Below are 25,408 nucleotides of genomic sequence, written 5' to 3'. Positions count from 1 at the left end.
ATTGAAAGTTGGTTATTCTATCCTCCTCATCATGTTGGCCCGGCTCTTGTCGGGCGTCCAACCTTAGTCATTGTTGATGCTATAGTCTCAGTCGATTTTAATTGTGTAATCTTGATGGAAATTGATCATTTAAACTGTCGATTTTGACCAATCGTTCAAATTTTTTTAAAATTCAAATACAAAATTTAAAATTTAAAATTTTACTTTAAATTTAAATATATAAATTTTAAATATAAGATTTAAAATTTAAATTTTTAACTTAAATTCACCTATCTAAACGCAATTCAAAAGACCAATAACATAACAAAAAAAAACACACAACAAAAAAACCAAAATTAGAACTAAAGGAAGACCAAGGGCCTGCTTGCTTTCTATTTTTAAAAGCAAAAAATGTAAAAATTTATTTAAATGATTTTTTTATTTAATTATTTTTAAAACTATTTTTATTTTTTATTTTTAAAAATAAAAAATAAAAACAACTTCAAGTTATTTTTATTTTATTTTTCTCAATTTTAAAATACTTTACATTTAATTATTAAAAATTATAGCTATTTTAATTAATTTTTATTATTAATTATGACTATTAACTATTTATAACCATATCAGTCCATATTTTAATTTTAAAACTGTTTTTAATTGACATAACCAAACATATTTTTAATTTATATTATTTTAAAAAATAATTTTAAAAACTTTGTCATAAAATAGTTTTTATTAAAAAAACTAAGAATGGAAACGAATCAGGGCCTAATTGTTAACATTGCCAAATTCTGACACGTGCGGACGATAAGATTGGACACTCACATTGTAGTCGCAAGAAACTGTTTCAAAAACCAATTCCTAATGAAACACCATGAGCTATAGAACGGATGGATTTTCATCCGACAAATGGGAAAGGAAATCATTGCTAGAACCGAGCAACGAAAGATCAAACACACCAGGACGCAGATTGAAAAAAACGTAAACAGGACACAAAAACCAGAAAGCAAGACTCAAAACACTCAAAAAAAGATGCAGCGCCAATGTAGGGACCTCCATGAAGCTGTAACCCATGAAGGTCCCGTGAAATCATGCAAGTAACGATGTTTTCTGGCACAAACCCCATGAAACCCAACAGAAAGAGAGTACTCTGTTTCTATACAAGAAAACAGAGCAAAATTCCGTTTCTTGTGAGAAGTCGCAGAAGCAGCAGTAAGCTCGGCAGAGACGAACCGAAGGCCGGCAATATGGAAATAGACATCCTGTACGTGGCAAAAGATTGTGAGACATCCTGTGAAAAATCCTCTGCACCGAGACTGTCGGAACAGGGCAAGCTCCTCGGCTGATAGAGGAAATTGTAATTCTCAATAAGCGGATTGTCCATGCGGTAGACATTAAGATACCAGTTGAATGAAATCAAAATACTAAAACCAAAAGGCCCTCGTAAAAACCGGGAGCGTAATGAGAAGCATGAGATGAGGTCATATAAGAAGAGCAAGCCTGATGAACATGACCAATCCGACAACATTTAAAACGAACTCTATTCAGACGCTCGTATTGTAGGAAAAAAAAAAATTAAAAGAACCACCAGAAGCAAATAATAGAAAGCCATGAAATTTCAGAGTGGTTGAAAGAAGTATTCTGGCTTGAAACGAAGACCATAACTCTTGGAAGGGCAATCATGATGAAATTCAAGAAAGTCACCAACAAGATCGCGAACAAACGAGCAATTTCAGAGTAAGTAATAAATTCGCATACATGCATGATTACACGGCAGATGAAAAATTAAATTAAATCGTCACAATATATTCAATCATTTATTCCAAAAGAAGAGAGAGAGAGAGACTCGTTTTATCTTCGTGTACAATTTTTTTTTTTTTGGGTCCTATCAAACACAATCAATTTCATATTATAAAATAGACGAACTCAAGGAAAATTTGGTAACTCGAAACAAAACCCATAGTTTTCTTCGTTTGTTTTTCGTTTGCCTCTATTTTCCTTTCTATCTTTGGCATAACTATGTGGAGAGTGTTTAACGCTGTGGTCAGTAGTTCAGCCGTCACGAGTCATAACATGTTCTATAAATAGAGACACACAAGCACGAAGGGATCAACTCGTCATGCACAAGGGCCAAACCCAGCATATAATCTGAGTCGAGAAGAATGGCAGCGATGTTTCGTGTGTGCTTCCTTCTGATACTCATCTCCCCTGCTCTGGCCGTGCTCTGCAACCCAGCTGATAAGAAAGTCCTCCTCCAGCTCAAGCAAGACCTCAACAACCCTTACCTTCTCGCCTCTTGGCAGCCCGACACCGATTGCTGTTACTGGTACACCATCGGATGCGACCGCAAAACCCACCGTATTATCTCTCTCACCATTCTCGATTCCGTCCCCTACACCAACTTTTCCGCTCAAATCCCACCTTCCATCGCCAATCTCCCTTACCTCCAGTCCCTCACCCTCCATAAACTCCCTAATCTCACCGGCCCCCTCCCTCCCGCCATCGCCAAACTGACCCAGCTCACCTTCCTTCGCATCAGTTGGACCAACCTCTCCGGTCCTGTCCCGAGCTTCCTTTCCCAACTTAAGAACCTCACTTTCCTCGATCTCTCCTTTAATAATCTCTCCGGCACAATTCCCCCCTCCCTCTCCCAATTGCCTCACCTTGACGCTCTTCGCCTGGACCGCAATCACCTCACGGGTCCCATCCCTGAGTCCTTTGGCTACTTCAAGAACAGCCCTGGTCTCTCTCTCTCTCACAACAAGCTCTCCGGTCAGATCCCCAGGTCTCTCGCTAACTTGAACTTCTCAACCATCGACTGGTCCAGGAACAATCTGGAAGGAGATGCATCCATGCTGTTGGGATCCGATAAGACGGCGCTGCAGACAGTGGACCTGTCGAGGAACCTGCTGTCCTTTGATCTGAGCAGTGTGGTGTTCCCCAGCAGCCTGACGTCGTTGGATCTGAATCACAACAAGATATACGGCAGCCTTCCGGGGGGGCTGACGGCGCTGAATTTTCAGTATCTGAACGTCAGCTATAACAGGCTGTGCGGCCGCATTCCGGTGGGGGGAAAGTTGCAGAGTTTCGACGTATATTCGTATTTCCATAACAAGTGCCTTTGCGGCTCCCCGTTACCAGCATGCAAATGATTGCCGTTCGATTGTGCTTTAATTTAAAAGAATAATTGACGCTGTAAGCACAATTAGTGATTTACATTTCGTTACTGTACTTAGTACAGCCACTTCTGAATGAATTTATATTCTAATATTAATGAATGAATAATTTCATCCAAATCATTAATTTTGATTTCAATGAGATACAGAAATACAACTGAATTTAAATCAGCGCAAGTATGCTACCGGCAAGATAGCGTTTAGATTATGTTTTTAATTGTAGCTTTTTGCAGCAGCAAGCTCGACTAGCTATTAATTTGCGCTCTGCCCAACAGATCATAATAAAATTGATACTTATATTAATTAAGCCAACTTTGGATTCTTTATGGATGACGGGATATTTTGGCCCGAAGAGATGGATTCTTTTTCTTTTCTTTTCTTTTGTTTTTTTTTTTTTTGACAAATGAAGAGTTGGATTCTATTTCAGTAATTTGATGCTCGCCGCTGGAATATCAATAAAAAAATATAAAAATAAAATAATATTTTTTGGACAAAAATTAAAATAAATTAAACCTAAAACATTGAATTTAATCTTTAGATCCTGTTTGACACGTGGCCTTGATTTTTAAGAGATTGGGAATGAGATTAATGGCCTGTTTGGTATAAGGAATGATGGGGAATGTAATGATAGGAAATGTAATGTAACGGGAATTTTATAGCATTTGTTTGGTGAGGCATTTAGAAATAGTTGGATAAAATTTATTTTTTCAATTTACTAAAATATTAAAAAATATAAAAGACCAAACTACCCATAAAAAAATATAGTCCTTCCTCACCTTCATCTTCCAAAATCCCGACCATCATCCTCCTCACTAAACCAAGGCCAATGTTGCATTTTGTCTCTTCCTTCTCACCATAAATCTAGCACCATTTTCTTTTTCCTTGAACCCCAATTTGAAATCGAAATCTTGCCACTTCTTTTCTATTAGAAATCTAGGACCATCTTCTTCTTCCTTAAACCTAGACCCGTATCGCATAGCCAACAAAAATGAACATCAGCTTTTTCTTACCGCTTCACTAATGTTCACAGGGCTTCAAAAATCCCCCTCCCTTTTCTTTCTTTCTTTCTTTTTTTGCTTTGTTTTTAGAAATTTAAATCAACACCAATTCTAAGAAGAATGAACGAAAGGGATGGGATGGTGAGAACAAAGCTCAACAAAGTTCAAATCTGATGAAAATGAATGACAGCAACTTGGGAAGAATGATGCAGAGCTTGACGGTGCCAATGGAAGGCATCTTTATGACCTGATATTGCTGCAGAAGGTGGGGAGTGCCAAGTCGCCAATGTCAATACCGAAGATGGAGAGTAGGTAGGGGAGAGGAAGACGTAGTGAGGGTCGACATATTGGCTTAACATTTTAAGGGCAAAAATGTATTTCCTGAGCAATTACAAGAGGTTTGCATCCTCATTCATAGGGCCTGATCATGTAATTCAGATGCAGCTTTTAAGGGAATCAGGTAGCCATCATGTAATCTCCTTTCCTTTATAGAGGTGCAACCAAACGTCAGGAATCAATAAAAGGCATCAGAATTACAAGTAAACCTCATGCAGGGAATTGAACTAAATGGGCCATAAAAGTAGGATTGGAAGTGGTAATCAGTTTTTAAATTGTGTTTAGTATGATATATAATTAATAAAAAAAACAAGACTCATATTTATTCTAAAAAATAGCAACAATATAATATTGCTCTAATCCTTTTCTTCTTCATCCTCTACTCTCGTGCCCACTACCCAAGTTCATCAGCATTGTCATTATTCTGGCTGAAAGTGGGGATGCTTTCGATGAACCCATATTCTTCTTCTTCTTCATTCTTCTTAAAAGTGGGAATCATTTTGATGAACCCAAATTCCATCACTACTCATATTCGTCCACCTTAGCCACTACCTTCACTGTTGTCGAGCTTGCTGGATTGCTGGACCAAGGAGGTAGAGGGTCACGTTCGAGCAAATCAAGACTAAGGAAGGAGAGGGTCGCAGTCAAGCTCACAAGATCTGAACTTGCATAACTAGATCTAAACAAATCCAGGGACATCGACACAAATGAACTTACCAAATTTGATCTTTCAAGATATTGGTGCTGAGAACGGACATGGAGAGCAGACGCTGTTCACACTTCACTCTGACAAGGTGATAGGGACGTCAATCCATTAGGGAGTAATGGCAATGCAAGGATAGCTGATGGATAAGAGGGCAATTTGGTCTGAAATTATGTAGCCTCGAGATCAATTTTTCAATACTAAGAGATGGTGGTACTGGATAATCCTATGTAAATAAAATTAGGATTAAGACTAAATCTCTCATTGCCTCATGCTAAACATGAAAAATTGATATTAGCCAATTTCAATGCCAGTCCCACCTCATCAGCCCAACGTACCAAACATGACCTTGTTGTTCAGATTTGTGATCATTGAAAGCGTTCCTCGGACGGTCGACAAACCCCATGCGCTCTTACTTTATTTATATGCAGCACGCAGCCTTATATTCTCACCTGCTTATAGGTTGAGTGAGTTTGAGAGATATGGCTGATATGGCTGAGTAATAAAAAATTGAGATAATATTTTTGACGCGAAACCATGTTTTTAGGAAAAAATAGCAGACTTTACTGTATTTAGTAACAGCAGTGGCTATGATTTTTCTTTGATATGAATATTGATATTGATGGATGTCAAAGTTGAGTGGGCGTGATTGGGTAGATGGGGGGCCAGTGCGTACAGCTGCGCAATACTGGGAGTTCAATCGAAATAGTTTCTCGTGATGATTCTACACCGTTATCTATCCAAATCCCACATGATTGGGTGGCTTTCTTTGACCTTTCTTGACCACCCACCCCAGAAATGGCAACCATCTTTCCTTGTTTTTCATTTTCATTAGTATTCTATTAGAGATCCAGAGTGTTCATTATTTAATCAGCTACATGCCGGCGTCACCTTACGCATCATGACATTCTTTCGCCTTATATGGAAAAGGATCATGCATCCACCTAGTCATGGCCGCCATGTTTCGTCTTTGCTTCCTTCTCATCCTTATCTCCCCAGCTCTTGTCGTACTCTGCAACCCAACCGAAAAGAAGGCCCTCCTCCAGCTCAAGCATGACCTCAATGACCCCCAGCATTTTGCCACTTGGGATCCAGATACTGATTGCTGCTACTGGTACTCTGTCAAGTGTGACCACAAGACCCACTGTATTATCTCCCTCTCCGTTCTAAATTCCTTCCCTGACCCCAACATCTCCTCTCAAATTCCACCTTCCATTGCCAATTTCCCTTCCCTCCAGATCCTTATCCTCGATAAACTCTCCAACCTCGCTGGCCCCATCCCTACCGCCATCTCCAACCTCACCTCCCTCAGGTACCTCACCATCAGCTGGACCAATTTGTCCCGCCCAGTACCCGACTTCCTAGCCCGTCTTTAGAACCTTGAGTTCTTGGACCTCTCCTTCAACAACCTTTTTCGGCCCAATTCCCGGCTCTCTCTCTCCCCTCCCAAAGCTCATTTCTCTGCGCTTAGACCACAATAAACTTACTAGCCCAATTCCCGACTCCTTCAGATCCTTCAACTCCTCCCCTGCTCTCTTCCTGTCCCACAACCAGTTTATCGGCAGAATCCCGGCGTCCCTCGCCAACCAGGACCCGTCCTGTATAGAGTTGCAGAGAAACAGGCTGGAGGGCGATGCCTACATGCTTTTCAGGCCCAACAAGACGACCGAGATGGTGGACTTGTTGAGGAACTTGCTGGCGTTTGATGTCGGCAGGGTAGAGTTCCCTACCAGCTTGATATTGTTGGACCTGAATCATAACATGATATACGGGACGCTCCCCCAGGGATTGAAGGCGGTGAATTTTTTGCAGGTGCTCAATGCGAGTTATAATAGAATGTGTGGTGAAATTCCTCAGGGTGGTAGGTTGCAGACTTTCGACGTGTCTTCCTATTTTCATAACGAGTGCCTCTGTGGATCTCCGCTGCCCACCTGCAAGCGATTCGATTAGCTCGTGGCCTCGTGCCCTTCAACACCGCCGTCTTCTATGTTTTTCTCGCCATTTACTAATCCTAATGTCAAAAGACAGGAGAGTGACGCGTGATGGTGCTTTATTTACTTTCCAGTTACGAAAATAAGCTTTGTTCAAGATTCGAATGATCGCCTTTTTTTTTTATTTATCCCAATATGCATCTTTTAGTGTCCAGCATAGAAAGCACAAAAAAAATTATTCAGCGTACAGCTTTCGGCATAAAACACAAAAAAAAAAAGAACTCATGGAACACACCTATGGATGATTATTTGAGGATAGCCAAGCAGCAACTCACGCTCGAGCATTGCTGAGCACTGAATGACAACTTACTCACTCCTTTATGATTTACCCTTTTATCTACTTCTTTTGTTTTATGTTTTTACAAATTTTCATGTTAATATTTTTGTTAGTGCCTTTAATCCTTTTACTTGCAATGCACATAGTCTGCCCTGCTTGATAAACATTTTAGCAACAGATATGCGTTCAAATTTTGAAACCAGAATCAAAATGAAGAAAGCCATTGAAGGACCCTCAGGCGCGAGTATAGGAAAAGCAATAGGTTTCTGACTTTTTGGCAACGGTGCATGTGGGATTTTAGCACTCGGGGAAATTATTATTATTATTAAGAAGTAAAGTATAAAACTATTTGGATAAAAGAGCCAGAGTTCGTGTATCATATATATATATATATATATATATATATCTCAAAGGCCATTTATTTGAAAAATCTTGGTACTATTGCCCTGTCCATTTTAGCAATTTTTCCCCCTTTGCTCTGGCACGTAAAGAATCTTTTGGTGAAACGAACGACATGACGTGATCAGGAGAGCTAGCTCAGTAGGGACAAAGACAAAAGAAAAGAATATGGCAGGATACACATGACTTTTGATATTGAGAGCCGGAAAAGAATCACCAGGACGTTTGAAACACCAACTCAAGTACTCAACTATCTTCTGGACTGTATTGTGGCGCTCCTTGCATGGTTGCGGAATCTTAACTATCCATATTTAATTTTATTTTAACATTTTCAATTAATAATTTTAATTTTAAATTAATTTTTTTGACAGAATGATAGTAAAATTAATTTTATTTTAAATTATATATATATTAAAATTTTAAATTATTAAAAGAGCTAAAGTACAAATCTATCTCAATTTCAAGGAAGCACAATTGCTATTCTCATATTTTTAAAGGTGTGATATCATCCTAACTTTTTAAAAATCAAACAATGTTGCCCCTATGTGATAGTTTCACTCTATCAACTTTTAGTTGGCTGTTTATACTTACATGACATGCCAACGTGGTATTCATGTCATTTTTTCTCTCGATTAAAATTTTGCTAAAGTGGATCTCACATCCTTTACCCTCCGCCTTTCACATTCTTCCTCTTCCCTCTTTCTTTTCTCAAGAAATCATCAAACAAATCTGGCGTGAAACTTAAGAGATCAATATCTCATAATCAAATGATGCTTGGGAATCAAACTAACAAGCCATGAGTTCAATAATTTCCCAGACCTTGTCATTAATTTCGCCGCACATGACATGTAATTTAGATAACATGAATCAAAATCTAGGAGGAAAAGAACCCATTAACTTTACTTCACTCAATTCATTAAAGCCTGAATGAGATTTAGCAGTGAAGCTCTTTATATGAAGCCACTTCCTCATGGATAATTTGGGCCACAAAGGCTACAATCACCAAAAGAAAATCAAACAATAATCGAAGCAGCTTCCTTTCCGTGTCACTAATTTAGCATAGAAAAAACAAATTAGTGCTGAGGTAGTAAAAAGATCAAGATATCTTCCCGGACTTTGTTATCATCACTCTGCAACTTACTTCCTCCCACCCAATTGTAAAGTTGTACTCCCTTGGATTTGAAACACTTGAGACATGTACCTAGATGTGAAGAAAAGCCAGAAACATAAATGAACTCACACACCAGCAACTGGAGTTGACAGTGACGTGAAGAAATATGGGAGTTGTAGAGCGATGGAATCACAAAGCTATGCATAGCGATGAGGTCATAGTATTGATTACCAACAAGCTGTCAAAGCTCCTCCTTCTTGTCTTTGATCTGCTTCCTCGTACTCACCTCCATATTTTAGATCTCGAAAACTCATTCAGTAAGGTGACTCCACATCACGGTTCACAGTGACCGAAAGTGGTAAAACGATGGTCATCGGAGTGAGTTGCCATACCGTGTACAATGCTCAAGCTCTAATAACCATCCATCTTCAACCTCAGTCCCTTCCTTCTTGTTTGCCCACGACCTTTAGCTTGCTCGGAAGTCTGGGCATGAGGCAGATTAGAGAAGAAGAAGAAGAAGCGACGCGTGTTCAAAGGTGGAATAATTGGCTGAAAAAAGAATACATGGAAGGGGATCAAACATATGTGGCATGCCAGCATACACTTTCACGGTCAAATTGAGATAGGTAATGGTCAAGGATCGCCTTTGGTAATCGCAGGATAAAATTGTTCGATTTTTAAAAACGCGGGAGCGACGTTACACCTTTAAAAATATAAGTGTTTGTGGTTGAAAAACAATAAATACTAAGTATGTTAGAGACATTGAATCTCAATAAATAATAAAAAGAGTCTCGAGTCTTTTTACTACAGGTCACTTAGATGTAAAAAAATAGAAAGTTTTAGTAAAATAAGTGTATAATTTTATTGAAATGTAGAAAATTACAGATTAAAAATTAAAAACTAAAAAGTGCAAATGAATGTAAAATATGCAAGTTTTAATTGAGTATTGACTAGCCTTCTCTATTTTGCTTTTTTCTATTTATAGTGTCGAATAGCAGAAGCCTTCCCCTTAGGATTTAGCACATTCTGTCAAAAAATTAGGAATCCTGTAAAACTTATGGCACAATCTCTTTATTTTAATAATCAGCCCGTTTTATCGAATCACTTGAGGGGTAGATTTCAGCATTACTTGAGATCGTGTCTTCATACCAATGGTTTAATATTTGAAGCTGACGGAATTTCAACATATTTACTTGTTGTGGACTTTTTTGAGTTTTAGGACCAGCCCTTTTTGTTTACATTAGGCCTAACGCTTTGATTACTCAACCAAACTAACCTTGTAATCTATTTGAACGACGTTTCATATTTAGTCAAAATAATAAGGGTATCAATTATGCCTTCCTAAAAATGTCCGAAATATATTTATACTTTAACCCTTATTAAAATTATGGAAATGAAATTACATTAAATCTGGATTAATTTCAGCCAAGTTTCAATTTGGATCTCCAAACTCGATCCCGCCTTAGCTGAAAAGTAACGTGCAGACACAACGCAATCGGCCCTGCATGCAATCTCCTGCTTTTTCCCGTTTCAGACCATAACTTTAAAGCTTTCTGTTGATCCCCAACTCTCTTCAGTTTTTCAGACACAAGTTGGAAACCATGCGCTCCTCGTGTTTCCCCATCATCGTACTTTGTTCTGATTTTTCCCAACTTGAAATTCAAATTTTGATTTTGAAATCTGCTAGGAGCTCGGAATTATGATTTATGACAAATTGAAATTGAAACTATCAAGCCTCCGCTTTGCTTTATTATATAGTACTAAAGACCTTGCCAAGCATAGCAAGTCAGTGCCACAGCTCCATCGTTCCCAGCCATGGCTATTTTATTTCTCCTCCTCCTCCTCCTCCTCCTCCCATTCTCCTCTCCAGCTCTCTCCGCACGCTGCAATCCACAAGACAAGAAAGCCCTTCTTCAAATCAAGAAAGACCTCAAGAATCCTTACCTTCTCGCCTCCTGGACGCCGGACTCTGACTGCTGCGAATGGTACTGCGTCAAGTGCGACTTCACCACCCACCGCATCCGCTCTCTCTCCCTCGCCAACGATGGAGTCAGCTTTCAAATCCCTCCGGCCATCGGCGACCTCCCTTATCTGGACACCCTCGACCTCCACAAGCTCCCCAACCTCACCGGCCCCATCCACCCCGCCATCGCCAAGCTCACCAGACTCGTCTTCTTAGGCATCAGCTGGACCTCCGTGTCCGGTCCCGTACCGGACTTCCTGCCCCGACTCACCAACCTCGAAAGCTTGTACCTTCCCTTCAACAAGCTTTCAGGCTATATCCCGCCTTCCCTCTCCCAACTGCATAACCTCAACGAAATTGACTTGAGTCGCAACAAGCTCACAGGTCCCATCCCTTACACCTTCGGGTACTTCAAGAATTCTCCGAGCCTTTACCTCTCGCGCAACCAGCTGTCGGGGAAAATCCCGGCGTCGCTGGGGAAGTTAAACTCGTCCAGCATTGACTTGTCTGGCAACAAACTCCAAGGTGACGCCTCCATGCTCTTTGGGCCAAACAAACTGGGGTTGCATATGCTTGACCTCTCCAGAAACTTACTCGAGTTTGATCTGTCCAAAGTAAATGTCCCGGAGAGCATGACGTGGCTGGATCTGAATCACAATCGCATCTACGGGAGACTACCTGTGGGATTGAAAGCATTGCAACTTCAGAAGTTGGACGTGAGCTATAATTTGCTTTGCGGTCCGATTCCTGCAGGTGGGAGCTTGCAGAAGATGGGGAAGGACTCGTACATGCACAACAAGTGCTTGTGTGGGTCCCCGCTTCCCCTCTGCAAGTGATCGCTGTTGACTGGCCTAATTAAATAAGAGCAGATTCAATGTGCAGGTGCCTCCTGGATTTCAATTAATGGCCACCAAGTGAAACCTGTTCAAGGGATTAATCGACTGCTATAGCCTATAGGGAGTAGCTTTGTCATTTTCCTATTTTCCTGCTGCGATATGTTAGAGAAAAGCTGTTTTCAGTTAAATGAATCTGACTCTCGGCTAATGGTGTGTTTCACTTCAAATTTCCTTGGCCCTCTTTAACGGCTACCTTATAAAATATAATTTGGTTCATTTTATATATAAAATTGGTTGATAAAATTATTTTATTTTAAATTAAAAATTTTCAATTATTCTTAACAAGTAAGAGAAAAAATATTACATAATTTATTTATTTTTTATTTTTTATTTGGGGTCATATTATGAAGTTTACTTATTTTTACTACCTATATTTTTATTATATTAATATTAATAAGATTAATATAAATGATTTATAAATAAGATTAGAAGAAATATATTATATTAAGCAGGTTATAAATAATAAATCATGTGTGATATATAGAAGTGTAAAAAAATTACAAAAATTCAAAATTTATACCGGATGCATTATGAATATTAAGATATTATGTGAATGTTTATTATTTTAGATTCTTCAATATCTTTTAGTTACTATAATATCTTTTAATTATTATTATTTTATATATTTTATTTACTTTGATTGATATATTTGTACCTATAAATAAAAGGCACCTCAGTTAGTGACGAACCTAAGACCTTGGGTTGTGGGGGTAATTTATTCAATACAAAGTTTTAATAGTGGTTTGATTTTGGATTTTTTTTTTTTTTAGTAAGTGCATGAAATCTCATTCACAGTGAAAAGTTACACAAGGAATAACCACCTAAAACACAAGTAAAAAGCAAACCAAAACTAAACCTAAAGACCACCCAAAAGACTAACTAAGAGGTGGTAAATTAAAAAAATTAAGATCATTTAATATATAATGAGCCGAATTAGCAAGAAAGTCGGCCATGCTATTATCCGCTCTACTTAAAAAAATTAAAGTTTATAGACCAATTTCTGCATAGAAGACTTCCAGTGGAGGTAATGATATTTTAGAAAGAATGATAACTATGATCATCCCTTATGATCATAAATATTGCATTCACACAATCACAAAAAACTTTCACGAATCTAAAACTTTTTTATCAGCATAGTTTCAATCCTTTATAAATGCCAAATATTTCAGAAATAGTAACTGGAGATGAGTGAGGGTAGAATGCAAAATTTATTATATACATTCATGTAATTTTTTTCATTTTAGGGGAAACATTTGCCCACACTGGACATCACGTAGGGCTGCCCCTTACTTCAATTATATTCTACACAACATCGAATTAAAAAAGCTTTCTACTATCTTATTATTTTAATATAATAATAAAATTGATATTATATTGTTATTAATGAAATTGATACAAATGATTTATAAATAAAATAAAAATATTATAATATGCAGGTGATAAATAATAAATCATGTGTGATATATAAAAGTGAAAAAAATTACAAAAAGTAAAAAGTTGTACCCGACGTATGAACTTTATTGTTGGCAGAAAAATGTATCAATTCTATAAAGCATTTGAATAAAAATTTATAAATATCATTTACATATAGAGATTTAAAAAAAAAATCAAGCATCTATCCAACTTTTTTATTCGAATCAAATAACATTATTGAATATAGATATTAAGTATTTATTTCTTTAATGAATTAATGGTCAACCTTCATTAATAAAATAAGTATCATTCATTTCAATAAATTCATAAATGTATATATTGGGTACAGATTTATTCCGTTTCTACTTCCCACAAACACATCCCATCCCCAACACCCATATGCACACAAAAAGAGACATCCTAATTTAACTGAAGGGAGGGACTAAAAAAAGTCATCTTCATTTAAATCATTCAAGAAAGCCGAACCCAGAAAACAATCTTAACTTCATTTGCACAGATCTGATCTTAATCCCTGTTAAACCCTATAAATATCTTATTTAAAATGAAAAAAACTAAATATTATACAAGAAAAATCAAATTTTAAAACTCAAACACAGGTTTCCATCACTGCCATTTGAGAGAACCGTACGTTGATCTCACCAAGATACAGAAGGAAATGGATCAAGCCTGGGCACGGGGACACAAATAAGGGGGTGAGCCCTTGGAAGGGTAATCCCGGCTTTTTCCTCCATGCTAATCGCGCCACTTACCTTCCATTCGAAGCACTGAATCATAGCTGCAAGATTGGTGTGCACAACCTGAAGAGCCAGTGACGTTCCAGGACATCCTCTTCTTCCGCTCCCGAAAGGAATCAATTCAAAATGCTGAGCCCTAACATCTAATTGACCTTTTCCGTCTTCGCTCATAAATCTCTCTGGCCTAAACTCATGAGGGTTCTCCCACTGACTGGGATCCCTGCCAATAGCCCACACGTTTATAAATAACCGGGTCTTCTCTGCAATCTCGTATCCACACACTACAGAGCTTCTTGACGATTCCCTGAAGATCAATGGGCCCGCAGGGTGAATCCTCATCGTTTCTTTGACTATGGCTTGAAGGTAAGGGAGTTTCACTATGTCGGACTCCCCTACTATTCTGGTCTTTCCGATTACTGAATCAATCTCTTGTCTTGCTTCCTTCATTACGCGCGGATGGTTGATTAACTCTGCCAGAGCCCATTCAATGGTTATGGAGGATGTGTCTGTCCCTGCCACAAATATGTCCTGCATAATCGTTACAGCCGGTCATGTTAATTGTTGCCGTAGTATGAATAGAAAATTTAGAACATAATGACTTGATTCACCATGATAAAGGCCTTGATGTTCTCTTTTGTCAATTTCGTCTCCGAGTTCTCATCTTCGTGTATGTCTAACAAAACGTCCAGTATATCCATGGTCTGATCTCCTCTAATGCCCGTGTCTTTTCTCCTCCTCCTTTCTTCTTGGTGCTCTTCTATTACTCTTTCCATCATGGTATCAAACCTCTCTCGGACTTCCTTCAACCTCTTGTTGAATCCCTGCAAATCAAATATCTTGCAGAACGCGATGAAGTCCGATATGTTAAACTTCCCGGAGAGCTCAGCGGCATCGATCACCAACTTCCTCACCACGTCGGCTTCATCTTCATTTTGAGAGCTCGTTTTACTCACAGTCATTCTGGATACAATGTTATTCGAAAGCACCATGAGCTCTGCTCCAACATCCACCGCCTCGCCGCCGACCTTCCCTTTCTGAAGCAAAGTTCTCAGAAATCTCTTCGTCTCTTGCTCCCTCACCAAAAGGAGCTGGTCGAGCATCTTCCCGCCTAGAAGTTCAGACATGCACAGCTTCTTCATGAACTTCCAATAGGGTCCATAAGGGGCAAACATGAAATCTTGGAACTCGTAGGTCAAGTGCCGGACAGCAACAGTTCGAGCTGGTCGATTGGAGAAAGAAAGTTCGTGAGTTTTAAGGAATTCTTTGGCAGCTTCAGCAGAGGAGGCGACCACGCAAGGAACAGAGCCGAGGAAAAGGTGGATGATAGGACCATAGCGAAGGGAAAGGTTGTAAAAATCTCGATGAGGAAGAGGGGAAAGAAGGTGAAGGTGTCCGATGATAGGGAGGGCTAGTGGGCTGGGTGGACGACGAGCCTTCCTCTGTTTTGTCTTCAGTATTGTTAGAACCAGGAAGGTGGACAGAAGCCAAATGAAGAGAAGTTGGATATATCCTTGGAGTTTGGAATCAACCATTCTTGAATTCCCGGATTGAAAAATTCTAAAGATCTTGAAAGATTGTAGTGAACGAAAGGGGAAATGATACTGTTTGCAAATGGCAAGAAATTCGAGGGAGGGAGACAGAACAATCCAGCCGTATGTAATAAAATAGAATATCTCGTGATGGGCTAACTCAACTTGTCTGCCCCGGCCCTGGTCGGACTTGGGTGTCTCCACTTCCTAACTCTCCATTTCTCCTCGGCCCTGGTCGGACTTGGGGTGTCTCCACTTCCTAACTCTCCATTTCTCCTCCATTTCTTTAAAATAACGTTTTGATTGTTAAAAAAATAAAAAAAAATTAAAACCAACTAAGCACCCTCACCCAGACCCAACTTCTCTACTCCAATCATTTTCTTTACACTGTATAAAATATTTGGACAATTTTAATTTCATATTGATGGTCCAAATTTAATATTTAAATTTTTTATAATTTTAATATTAAATCTGCGCTATTTAAAATATATTTAAATAATTAATTTATAAAATTTATAAAAAATTTAATATTAAATGAAACCATTCATATTAAATTTGAACTGTTTAAATTAATAACAAAATATATTATTAATTTTTTTATAATTTTAATAAATATAAAAAATAAATATTTTATAAATGATATGTTTAAAATATTTTAAACAATGTGCAGGAAATGATTGGAGGAGAGAAGTTGGGGTCTCAGTGAGAGTGTTTAGTTGGTTTCAATTTTTTTTAATTTTTTCACAGTCAAATCGGTGCTGTCTTAAAGAAATGGAGAAGAAATGGAGAGTTGGGAAGTGGAGACATCCCAAGTCCGCCCTGGTCATGGTGGGGAGCACATTCGGTGCTCATCAGGGGTGATGAGCACCGCGTGCTCATCACTCCTGAAAGAATCTGGACCGTCCAGATTTTTATCTGGACGGTCCAGATTTAAATACTTTTTTATTTTTTTAATTTTTTAAAATAAAAATTTATAAAACTTTAAATAAATATATTTATTATTAACATATATTATTGATACTTAATCAGATGAGTCAAACTTTTATTAATTTTTTTATAATTTTTTATAAATTGATTATACAGATTTAGTTTGTACTGTTTAAATTTAAATTTTTTAACTTCTTATACTGATTAAATTTAAAATAGTTCAGAATAAATCCGTGAATTTATAGATGTGCTCCCGGTCATGGTGGCGTATGCAACATGCTTTGACTATATAGATAAAGAATATCAGACTAGTTGTCAAAATATATCCACGGTAGTAAGCCTGTTATATATATATATATATATATATAAAATAATAATATTAAAATTTATCTAAAATGACTAAAAATAAGTCATCGGCAACCCCAAGTTTTTTTTGGAAAAAAAAGGGGGGGGGGGGGGGTTAAAGCTCCAAGGCAAGTGACGATGCACTGTGAAATACGACGCACGTCATTGTATGCTAGAAAATTTCTCCTACCAAAGCAGCATGTTCTGGTCAAAGTTATAAACCTTCAATGCATGTAAGCTATTTGACCATTTTCTAGATGAAGTTTTTTTGCACAAACAAGCACATATCTCTATATATAACTAAATAGCAGATATAATACATTCAAGGGAATACACTAAAAACAGAGCCACGATTCAAACAAATCTAGTCACCCTTTTATCATTCACTAATTTACAACAATAAGGTGAGAGATAATCAAAAGTTTAAAAATTAACTAAAATATTCACTACCTCGTTAGCATTTATAAAAGTAAACTTAAAAACAAATATTCAATCTCTCTAAATAAACTCTCCAACTTTCAAAATAACATTTTAAAAAGGACGATCAACAATGGAATATCTAAAAATTAAGTTAGAATTTCAATCAATTTTAACTTATTTATAGTCGAGATTTTAATAGATTTTCAGCCATTTAATTATCCATTTGCCTTTCTCAATGATGAAGGGGAAGGGTTTAAACGGGCACAAAACCCTATAATTCATTTACCATCAACATTCCTAATTATTACCCCACATACACTCCTCTTGCCTATTAGTACAGAAGCATCCATATTAAGTTTAACAAAGCCATTAACAAGAGGAACCCATTTAGGTGAAATATTCCTTCTAGTGAGATTGAGAGAGTGAGAGTTAAGCAACATCATATCCATAGTAGCTCTTAAAACATTGTTCAAAGGAGACATGTTACTAACAATATCTTTAGACTTGAAAAGCCTATTACATCTAGTAGTTCATATATCCCAACAAATGTACCCAAATAGGATGCTCTAAGGGACATTTCTAGTACTCTAATTACCTATTTCATTTTTTTAGATAAAATGTTCACTCTATCTGAGCTTGGCAATAGAGTTGGTAATTCAATATTGTCGAAGAAAATCACATAGGAAATTGCAATTCCACAACTCAAAAAGAAATCCAGTTAATTATAATGAAAGGTAGTCAAAACAGTATTGTTGTAACATTTTATTGGATACTTGATTTCTTGAAAGCATGATATTGTGATAAATTTGTTATATTTAACCATTTTTTAAAAAGATTAAATAGAATTTTTGCCCTTCAACTATTCACTCAGAGTATCTAATACTAAACTTGTGTATGTTACAATTTCGCCATTTAACATTTGAAAATGATGCATCGAATATCATGCCATTAAAAAATCAATTTTAACCATTAATTGACTTAAAAAATGTAGACAATGACCTTAAATTATAAAAAAAATGACTGGTAAAATATTACATAAGTATTTTATAAGAAAATTAATATCATCCAAGACTCCTAAATTATATATAAATAATAAAATGAAAATATTATTATAGGGTACTTGTTTGCAATTTTATGGGTCATTTTCTATAATTTTTTAAGTTTTTTTTTTAATTTTTGTTATCAAACAAAGTTAAAATTAATTTTTTTTAATGATTAAATGCTCAATACATTATTTTTAAATGTTGAAGAGTAAAATTGTATCCCACACACAAAAATTTAGAATACTAGGTATAGTTGAATTTTTTTTTATTTTTGTTAATGCACAGTTCACTTGGGAATCTTTTATTCAAGGGAGAGGTCTAATGAACTAATAGGATTGGACAAAACCAACATAGATTGTCCAATGATTTTAGCGGGATACCCCATTCCTTAGATAATTTGGGGTGGCTGGTCGATTTTTGTTGTTGTTGTTTGGTCTCATGTAATGTTTTCATCTTCTTCTGGATAAGTATAACGTATCCATATCCAAAGCCCCTACTTTCTAAGCCGCAGCTGCTCCACTCCGGTTTTTGCCCTCACGCATTTTAGAAGACGGCTATTTAAAAAGTTGATTATTATTATTATTGACATAACTTCATTATATCATACTCCTCTTATTTTATTTATAAATTACTTTTAATATATTTCAGTAATATAAAAAAATCTTAAAATTTATTAATTTTGTTTTAAAATTTAATAAGTTATCAATTTTATTCTTATTAAATATATATATTTCAAAAACATATATTCTCTCTCCAACATTTAATAGAGTGTAAAAAAAAATTATGATAAAAATTTAATAACGTGATTTATAAATATAATTAATTTTTTTTTACTTTATAAATAGAATCAGAGAAAAAAAATAAATACAAGATGAGTAAATCAAGTCACAGTCTGTTGAAGTAAAGAGAGAAACAATATTCATGCAATCAAGAGCAACATGCTCATATAAAATCACTAAACAAGAGATACAAGCTCTAACTAATCAAATCCCAAACTATGAGGAGAAATCATGAGGGATTATAGTAAATTTTCTTATTGAAACGTCTAGCCTGATTTCGGATAATAATAAATCAAGATTAATAACTAACAATTAATCATAGTTCACAATGCATTAATGCAGTCACTATACGGGTCACTGATTCAAGTGCGCCACATACTATTGTGGGTCACTATAGAGGAGACACGTGTGTCCCAAAATACAGGTCAATAATGGTATGGCTCCAAAATATACTCCCTCATAACTATAATATAAGATATCTTTTATGCTTCATCTCTCCATCTTTATATATAAGATATTTTTAATTGAATCATGTAAATTAATAAAAATTGATTGTCTAATTAAAAGTACAACAATATTTTAATTTTACTCCTAATTATTATAAATAAAAAATAAATCTCTTTTTTCAAAGTACATTAGTGAGAATATTTATTTTCTCTTTTCAATTTAATAAGGATATAATGGTTCATTCATTAAAAAAAAATGCTAACAATCCTTTATATTTAGGGACCAAAAAAAATTCCGTAAGACTTTTTATATATAAAGACAAAGGGAGTAAGCCTTACTAAATCCAAAATACAGGGTATTGAGTAACTTTTATAATTATTTTTTTAACTATACCCCTAATTTATTTATTACTTCTTTAAAAAAATAATGTATTGAAATTTCAATTACTATTATCAAGGCTTTTATATAAGATATTTAATAAGAATATTATTTTTTAATTAAGACTTTAACTAATATTTTTTTTGAACGTGGTGAATTAATTATCAATATCCAATATTTTGATCTAGAGGGAGTAGGTCATTTATGGTATCAGTGGTCTTTTTTTTTTTGGAACAATTACGATTCTTTCATCCCTTTGCCTTGTCCACGCACATTATAAGAACCATTCTTATTTGCCTACTGTTTGAGTTAAATATGAAACGTCACTTAAATAGGTCACGAAGTTAGTTGGACTGAGTAATCGAAACATCAGGCCTAATATAAACAAAAGAGGCTGGCCTCGAAGCTCAATAAAGTTCACAACAAATAAACATGCCAAAATCCCGTCAACTTCAAATATCAGACCGTTAGCACGAAAACACGATTCTAAGTAATGCCGAAACCTACGCCCAAGTAGTTTGGTGAAATGAGCTGCTTATCAAAATGGAGAAATCGTGCCATAAGTTTCGCGAGATTCCTAATTCTTCGGTAGAACGTGCCAAATCTCAAAGAAAAGGCTTTTACTATCGAACACTATAAATAGAAAGAAGAAAAATAGAGAAATCCAGTCAACACTCGATCAAGACTCGCATACTTTACATCCATTAGTCCTTTTTTCAGTTCTTAGTTTTAGTTTATAATTTTTTCACTTCAATCAAATTACACACTTATTCTACCAAAGCTTTCTATTTTTTTACATCTAAGCGAACTATGGTAAAGAAACTCGGGGCCCTTTTCATTATCTATTGAGACTTAGCGTCTCTAGCACGCCTGGCATTTATTGTTCAACCACGAACAATTTGTGGTACGCCTGGTTGGACCACGCCTTTGATTGATTGTTTTTTACGAACAATTTTTGGCACGTTTGGTGGGACTCATGTGAAAGAAATGCTTAGGACACATAAAGATTAATATATTGTTGGAAAGAATAGACTTGAGTCTTACGACTCAGAGAACGTGGCTGCACACACAGAACGTGAAGTACGAGCTAACGAGAGGCAAGAGCTCTGTTGCAAACTCTAAAGAAGGGGCTAAGGAACATCTCTGTTATGCTGTCTAGATCGTTGTAGGAGCAAGCTCCGATTAGCTCACACCTTCAGAGAATAGATGGACTCAGGGGGCAATCTCCTAGAGTAACCTTCGACCAAAAGATCAATGACGAGAACCGCTATAACATCCTTCAAAAGATAAATGGCAAGTCTAATTCAATAGCAGGCCCGTTTGGCCACAAGGGCCAAAGCCATCAGGGCCAACACCAAAAGGGTCGAAGTCATTAGGGCTAGCACCATCTAGCCTGAAGTCATTGGGGCTAGCACCAGACGAGCCGGACCCACAAGGGCCAAAGTCATTAAAGTCAGCACCATAGAGGCCGAGGTCATTAGGGCCAGCACCAGAGGGGCCAAAGCCATAAGGACCGAAGTCATCGAGGCTAGCACCAAAGAGGCTGGAGCTATAAGGGTCGAAGTCATCGGGCCCAGTACCATCGAAGTTGAAGCCATTGGGGCCAGCATTGAGAGGCTGGAGCCAAAAGGGTCGAAATTATCAGGGCTAGTACCATTAGAGTCGAAGCCATTGGGGCCAGTGTAACATCCCAATTTAAATTTTAATAGTTAATTTGGATTAAAAAAATAATATTTAGAGGTAAGAAAATTAGTAAGAGGTGATTATTAAATCTAACTTAGGATATAATTCTTAAAAAAATTTAAAAAAAAATTTAAAAAAATAATTTAAAAAATTAAAAAAAAATATTATTAAATTATTATTATAATAAAAAAAAAAGAAAAGAAAGAAAAAGGTTTGCAAAAAAAAAAAACAAGAAGAAGAAGAAGAAGGAAGAAAAAGTGCGGCCACCTCAATAGTAACAATAGTAAAATAATAATAATAAAGAAAGAGAGAAAGAAGAGAGAGAAAAGAATAAAAAAAATATGTGGGACCCACTGAATTTTTATAAAAACTCACCTGTTCCTTCATTTCTTCATTCCTTCTTTTCCTGCGCGCGAGCTGAGGCAGAGAGAAGCAAGTCGTCGATGCAAAATATCTAAATTTTTAAGGTAAGAGTTTTTAATAGGATATTTAGGGTGTGATTTTAAGCTTTTCAAGACTAAGTAAGTGTTCTAAAAATTTTTCTTAGTCATCCTTCTTCTTTGGTTTCTGAGTTTGTAGTGGTAAAAAATTTAAGATCTGGAAGAGGGATGAATTTATGTTGAATAAATATAATTTTTGAGGTTGTCAGTAGTATAATAAATGTTATAGAGTATAAATTTGTTAATGATCTTTGAATTTATGGCTTATGGATTAAATTCTAAACTAGATCTGAAAATATATGTTGATTTATTGAGGTTTAGATGATTATTTGGGATGAGAAATGAATTATTATGGTTATAGGATTATGATTCTAAGCTAGAAACTCAATTTTTAATTTTTGAGTATTTTAGGTACGAATTTATGAAATAAAAAGAAAATTTTGATAATAGAAATTAGTTTAGAAGTTGATTTTTAGATTATTAATGTTTATTGATAATTAAAAGAGGAGTTAAAAATTATACTTAATAGTATTAACTATAGATTTGTATTAAGATTGAGATTAGGAATTATGTTATATTTTTAATTCTATTATTAGAATTATTTTATTAGTTTCAAAAATTGAAACTAATATTTATAAATAATATGTTATTTGTAGATTGTATTACTGGTGAAGATTGTGGTGAGAGAGAAATTTTAAAGAATAATTTATTGAAAAAGCCACAAGGTAACCATGCTTTTAATTTGTGATTTGTGTTACTTCATGTTAATTGGGTGATTATTGAGAAAATTATAAATTTTGTAATATTATATAATTGTGCAATATTATTATGAATTTATTTGATTATTGTGGGAGGTGTTGGGAGACTTGTTATTGTTGTTATATTTATGTGCCACGTGGTACGCCCCTATTGGAGCTCAATAGGTGGCTTGTAAGGGCTCGGGCTAATCTACCTTTGGCCGGGTAATTTAGCACCGAGTGAGGGCTACGGCTCGAGGTTAATGGAGGGATATAAGGATGGTTATTTGTGTGTATTGTAATATTTCATATATTTGTTGGAATTATATTATTTTTAATTCTCACTTAGTAAGCACACACTTAACTGTTTGTATACACTATCATAAATTGGCTTTGGTTACTGGGACTTTTGAGTCTCATTATGTGGTTAACAATTTTCAGGAGAAGAGCCACGGGTGACACGTGGAGGAGTCCCAGAGGCTTAGTGGTATAGATCCACTGTCTCTTTTGGGTATTTAATTTATGATTTATAATGTGTTATATTGTTAATATTAGGGCTTTTTGTTTATTGTCAATTATATGAATATATAAATGTAATCATGTCTTTCAAACTATTTCTATTTTTGGTACAATTTGTATGACTGTAATTTTAATATTTGGTTTACTTTGGATTGGTTAAAATGGCATGATTATAAGGCCAAATAACTGGCTTGTGTTGAAAATTGACTAAATTGCTTATTTTATTTGTTGGGAGTATAAGGATGGATAAATATAATTTAATTTACTTGTTGGGAGTATAAGGATGGACAAATGTGATTTAGCCTAATGGCATGTGGGAGGTAAAAATTTATCTGAAATGTTATAGTGTGTGAGTTGAAGCCAATTATAAAATATTTTATATCAAAATTATTGATATAAAAATGTATTGGGTGGCTGTAACCCAACTATGGTTGAGTTAAATTATTTAAAAAAAAATTTAGTGTGTTACAGCCAGCACTAGAGGGGCCGCAGTCATAAGGGCTAGAGCCATCAGGGACAGCAGTACTACAGGGACCACAGCCATAAGGGCTGGCACCACGGGAGTTAAAAATCAGAAAGGCAAGTTTTGTAAATGTCCTTTTTACGAGAGTTCTCTCTTAAAGGGTTCTCTCCACAGGGGCCCCATAATAGCTAGATCTTACAGAACCAATCCTTAAAAACTCAAAGGGCCAATTCCAAAACTAGCTCTTAAGGTCCTAAACCTTGAGAAACTTGATTCTAAGCTAGACCACATGGTCCTTCAAGAAAAGTACCAAATCAACTATCAATCAAAACGAGAATGAGCCGATCCTCTAAGACATATCCATACAAAATTGGCCTACAAAGGCTCCAGCCAATTTGTATGTGGGGGCATTGTTTGCACCCAAATTGTAAATTTAGAGGCCCAAACCCAACTCAACTTAATTGGCTTTAAAATAATTATATAAAAAAATATTTATGAAGTCTTAGTCATTAAGTCAAGACCATCACCCATAATGAGTGAACATGATGGAGGAAATTCTTCCTAAATTCAAGGAAAGTGGCAATTATGGGGCTTGGGCACCAAGCCAGGATCATCTATAAATAGAGGAGCTCTCTCTCAATAATGGTATCATCAGATCATCATCAGCATCAACAAATTACCAATCTCAGACTCTGCATTTGTTACTTTATTTTTCTTTTTATCATGTAGCTTTAGTTTTTATTTTTCGTTGTACAGCCGGCATAGCCCGCCATCCTTTTTCTTTAATTAATGCATCTCTACTTTTCTACATTTACATTAGTGTTCTTCACTTCGCATTCTCACATTCGAGTGAACTGTGGTAAGGGAGCCCAGGTTCCCCGCGTTTGATTAGAAGTCAGGTTCTTCCATCCTCTTGAGACCCCGCGCCTTTAGCACACCTTGCGGCACCATGCCTCTGATTAATTGTTTTTTACGAACACCTACACATAAGGGTGGGAATAAATTAAGGTAGGCTCAGATTAAACGTGTCTGAACATGTAAGTTAGGCCTCAAGCCTGAACTTGGGCTTGAACTTAAATATAGATATTTTTCAAGGTTGAAGTCTAAGTTTGCGATAAGCATAGCCTGACTTAAAATCTTTTTAAAAATTTACTTCATATGTAGGCTTTTAAAAAAGTTTTTAAATTTAAGTCTCAAATTATTTGAGTAGGCTTCCAGCCTATCAAAGCTACATCTTTTTGTAGCCTTTATAGCCTATATATTTGAGATATTAAATAGGCTTAGTCATTAAAACCTATTTAATTAAATATAATATAATATATTACAAATATGTAAATTCAAATATAATGTATAAATATATAAACATACTAAATAGGCCCAGCTTTAAAAATTTAGGCTAATCTGTTGAAATATATAGGACTCTAAACAAATCTTCGATATGGCTTATTTATAAACAGGTTGGATTAGGCTCCAACCAACCCAGATTGCAAGCTACTTGATAAAAACTTGGCTTACTCCCACCCTTACTTATCGGGGGCGAAAACTGTTATCACCTGTTATAATAATATTTATCCAAATAGTTTCTTGAAATGATACCGAATAAATCAGTTCCAACATTTAAAGTCAGATTTTGCAGCAATTTTATATTTGTTGCGTTCTAAAGGGCTAAAATAGGGTCCAAAAATAAAATGGACTGAAACA

General features: G+C 35.9%; 3 protein-coding genes and 1 pseudogene across 3 annotated transcripts; 3 read left to right on the top strand and 1 right to left on the bottom strand.

The window, feature by feature from the left end:
• Nucleotides 1-1,960: 1,960 nt before the first annotated feature.
• Nucleotides 1,961-3,275, top strand: LOC129307349 (polygalacturonase inhibitor-like). The gene has a single exon (XM_054948281.1). The coding sequence runs from the start codon at nucleotides 2,142-2,144 to the stop codon at nucleotides 3,129-3,131; it is 990 nt and encodes a 329-aa protein (XP_054804256.1). The 5' UTR covers nucleotides 1,961-2,141; the 3' UTR covers nucleotides 3,132-3,275.
• A 2,560-nt stretch (nucleotides 3,276-5,835) lies between these two features.
• Nucleotides 5,836-7,284, top strand: LOC129307166 (polygalacturonase inhibitor-like; annotated as a pseudogene).
• Nucleotides 7,285-10,755: 3,471 nt separating this feature from the next.
• On the top strand, nucleotides 10,756-11,959 carry LOC129305096 (polygalacturonase inhibitor-like). The gene has a single exon (XM_054945015.1). The coding sequence runs from the start codon at nucleotides 10,786-10,788 to the stop codon at nucleotides 11,767-11,769; it is 984 nt and encodes a 327-aa protein (XP_054800990.1). The 5' UTR covers nucleotides 10,756-10,785; the 3' UTR covers nucleotides 11,770-11,959.
• Nucleotides 11,960-13,622: 1,663 nt separating this feature from the next.
• Nucleotides 13,623-15,583, bottom strand: LOC129307315 (cytochrome P450 93A3-like). The gene is made up of 2 exons (XM_054948238.1): nucleotides 14,606-15,583; nucleotides 13,623-14,525 (listed from the first exon to the last, which is right to left on the bottom strand). The coding sequence occupies exons 1-2, from the start codon at nucleotides 15,527-15,529 to the stop codon at nucleotides 13,899-13,901; spliced, it is 1,551 nt and encodes a 516-aa protein (XP_054804213.1). The 5' UTR covers nucleotides 15,530-15,583; the 3' UTR covers nucleotides 13,623-13,898.
• Between the last annotated feature and the right edge of the window lie 9,825 nt (nucleotides 15,584-25,408).

The sequence above is a fragment of the Prosopis cineraria genome, unplaced genomic scaffold, assembly GCF_029017545.1.
Source record: "Prosopis cineraria cultivar Desert tree isolate PC_DT_omini unplaced genomic scaffold, ASM2901754v1 PC3, whole genome shotgun sequence".
NCBI lineage: Eukaryota > Viridiplantae > Streptophyta > Magnoliopsida > Fabales > Fabaceae > Prosopis > Prosopis cineraria.
Note: the sequence above shows the minus strand (reverse complement) of the source record. Positions and strands in the feature narration are given on the sequence as shown.

Bases quoted from the DNA above. Each gene is read 5' to 3' on its own strand.
- LOC129307349 (XM_054948281.1), top strand. From the start codon at position 2,142: ATGGCAGCGATGTTTCGTGTGTGCTTCCTTCTGATACTCATCTCCCCT.
- LOC129305096 (XM_054945015.1), top strand. From the start codon at position 10,786: ATGGCTATTTTATTTCTCCTCCTCCTCCTCCTCCTCCTCCCATTCTCC.
- LOC129307315 (XM_054948238.1), bottom strand. From the start codon at position 15,529: ATGGTTGATTCCAAACTCCAAGGATATATCCAACTTCTCTTCATTTGG. The intron at 14,526-14,605 runs GTGAATCAAGTC...ACGATTATGCAG, and splicing joins ACATCAAGGCCTTTATCATG to GACATATTTGTGGCAGGGAC.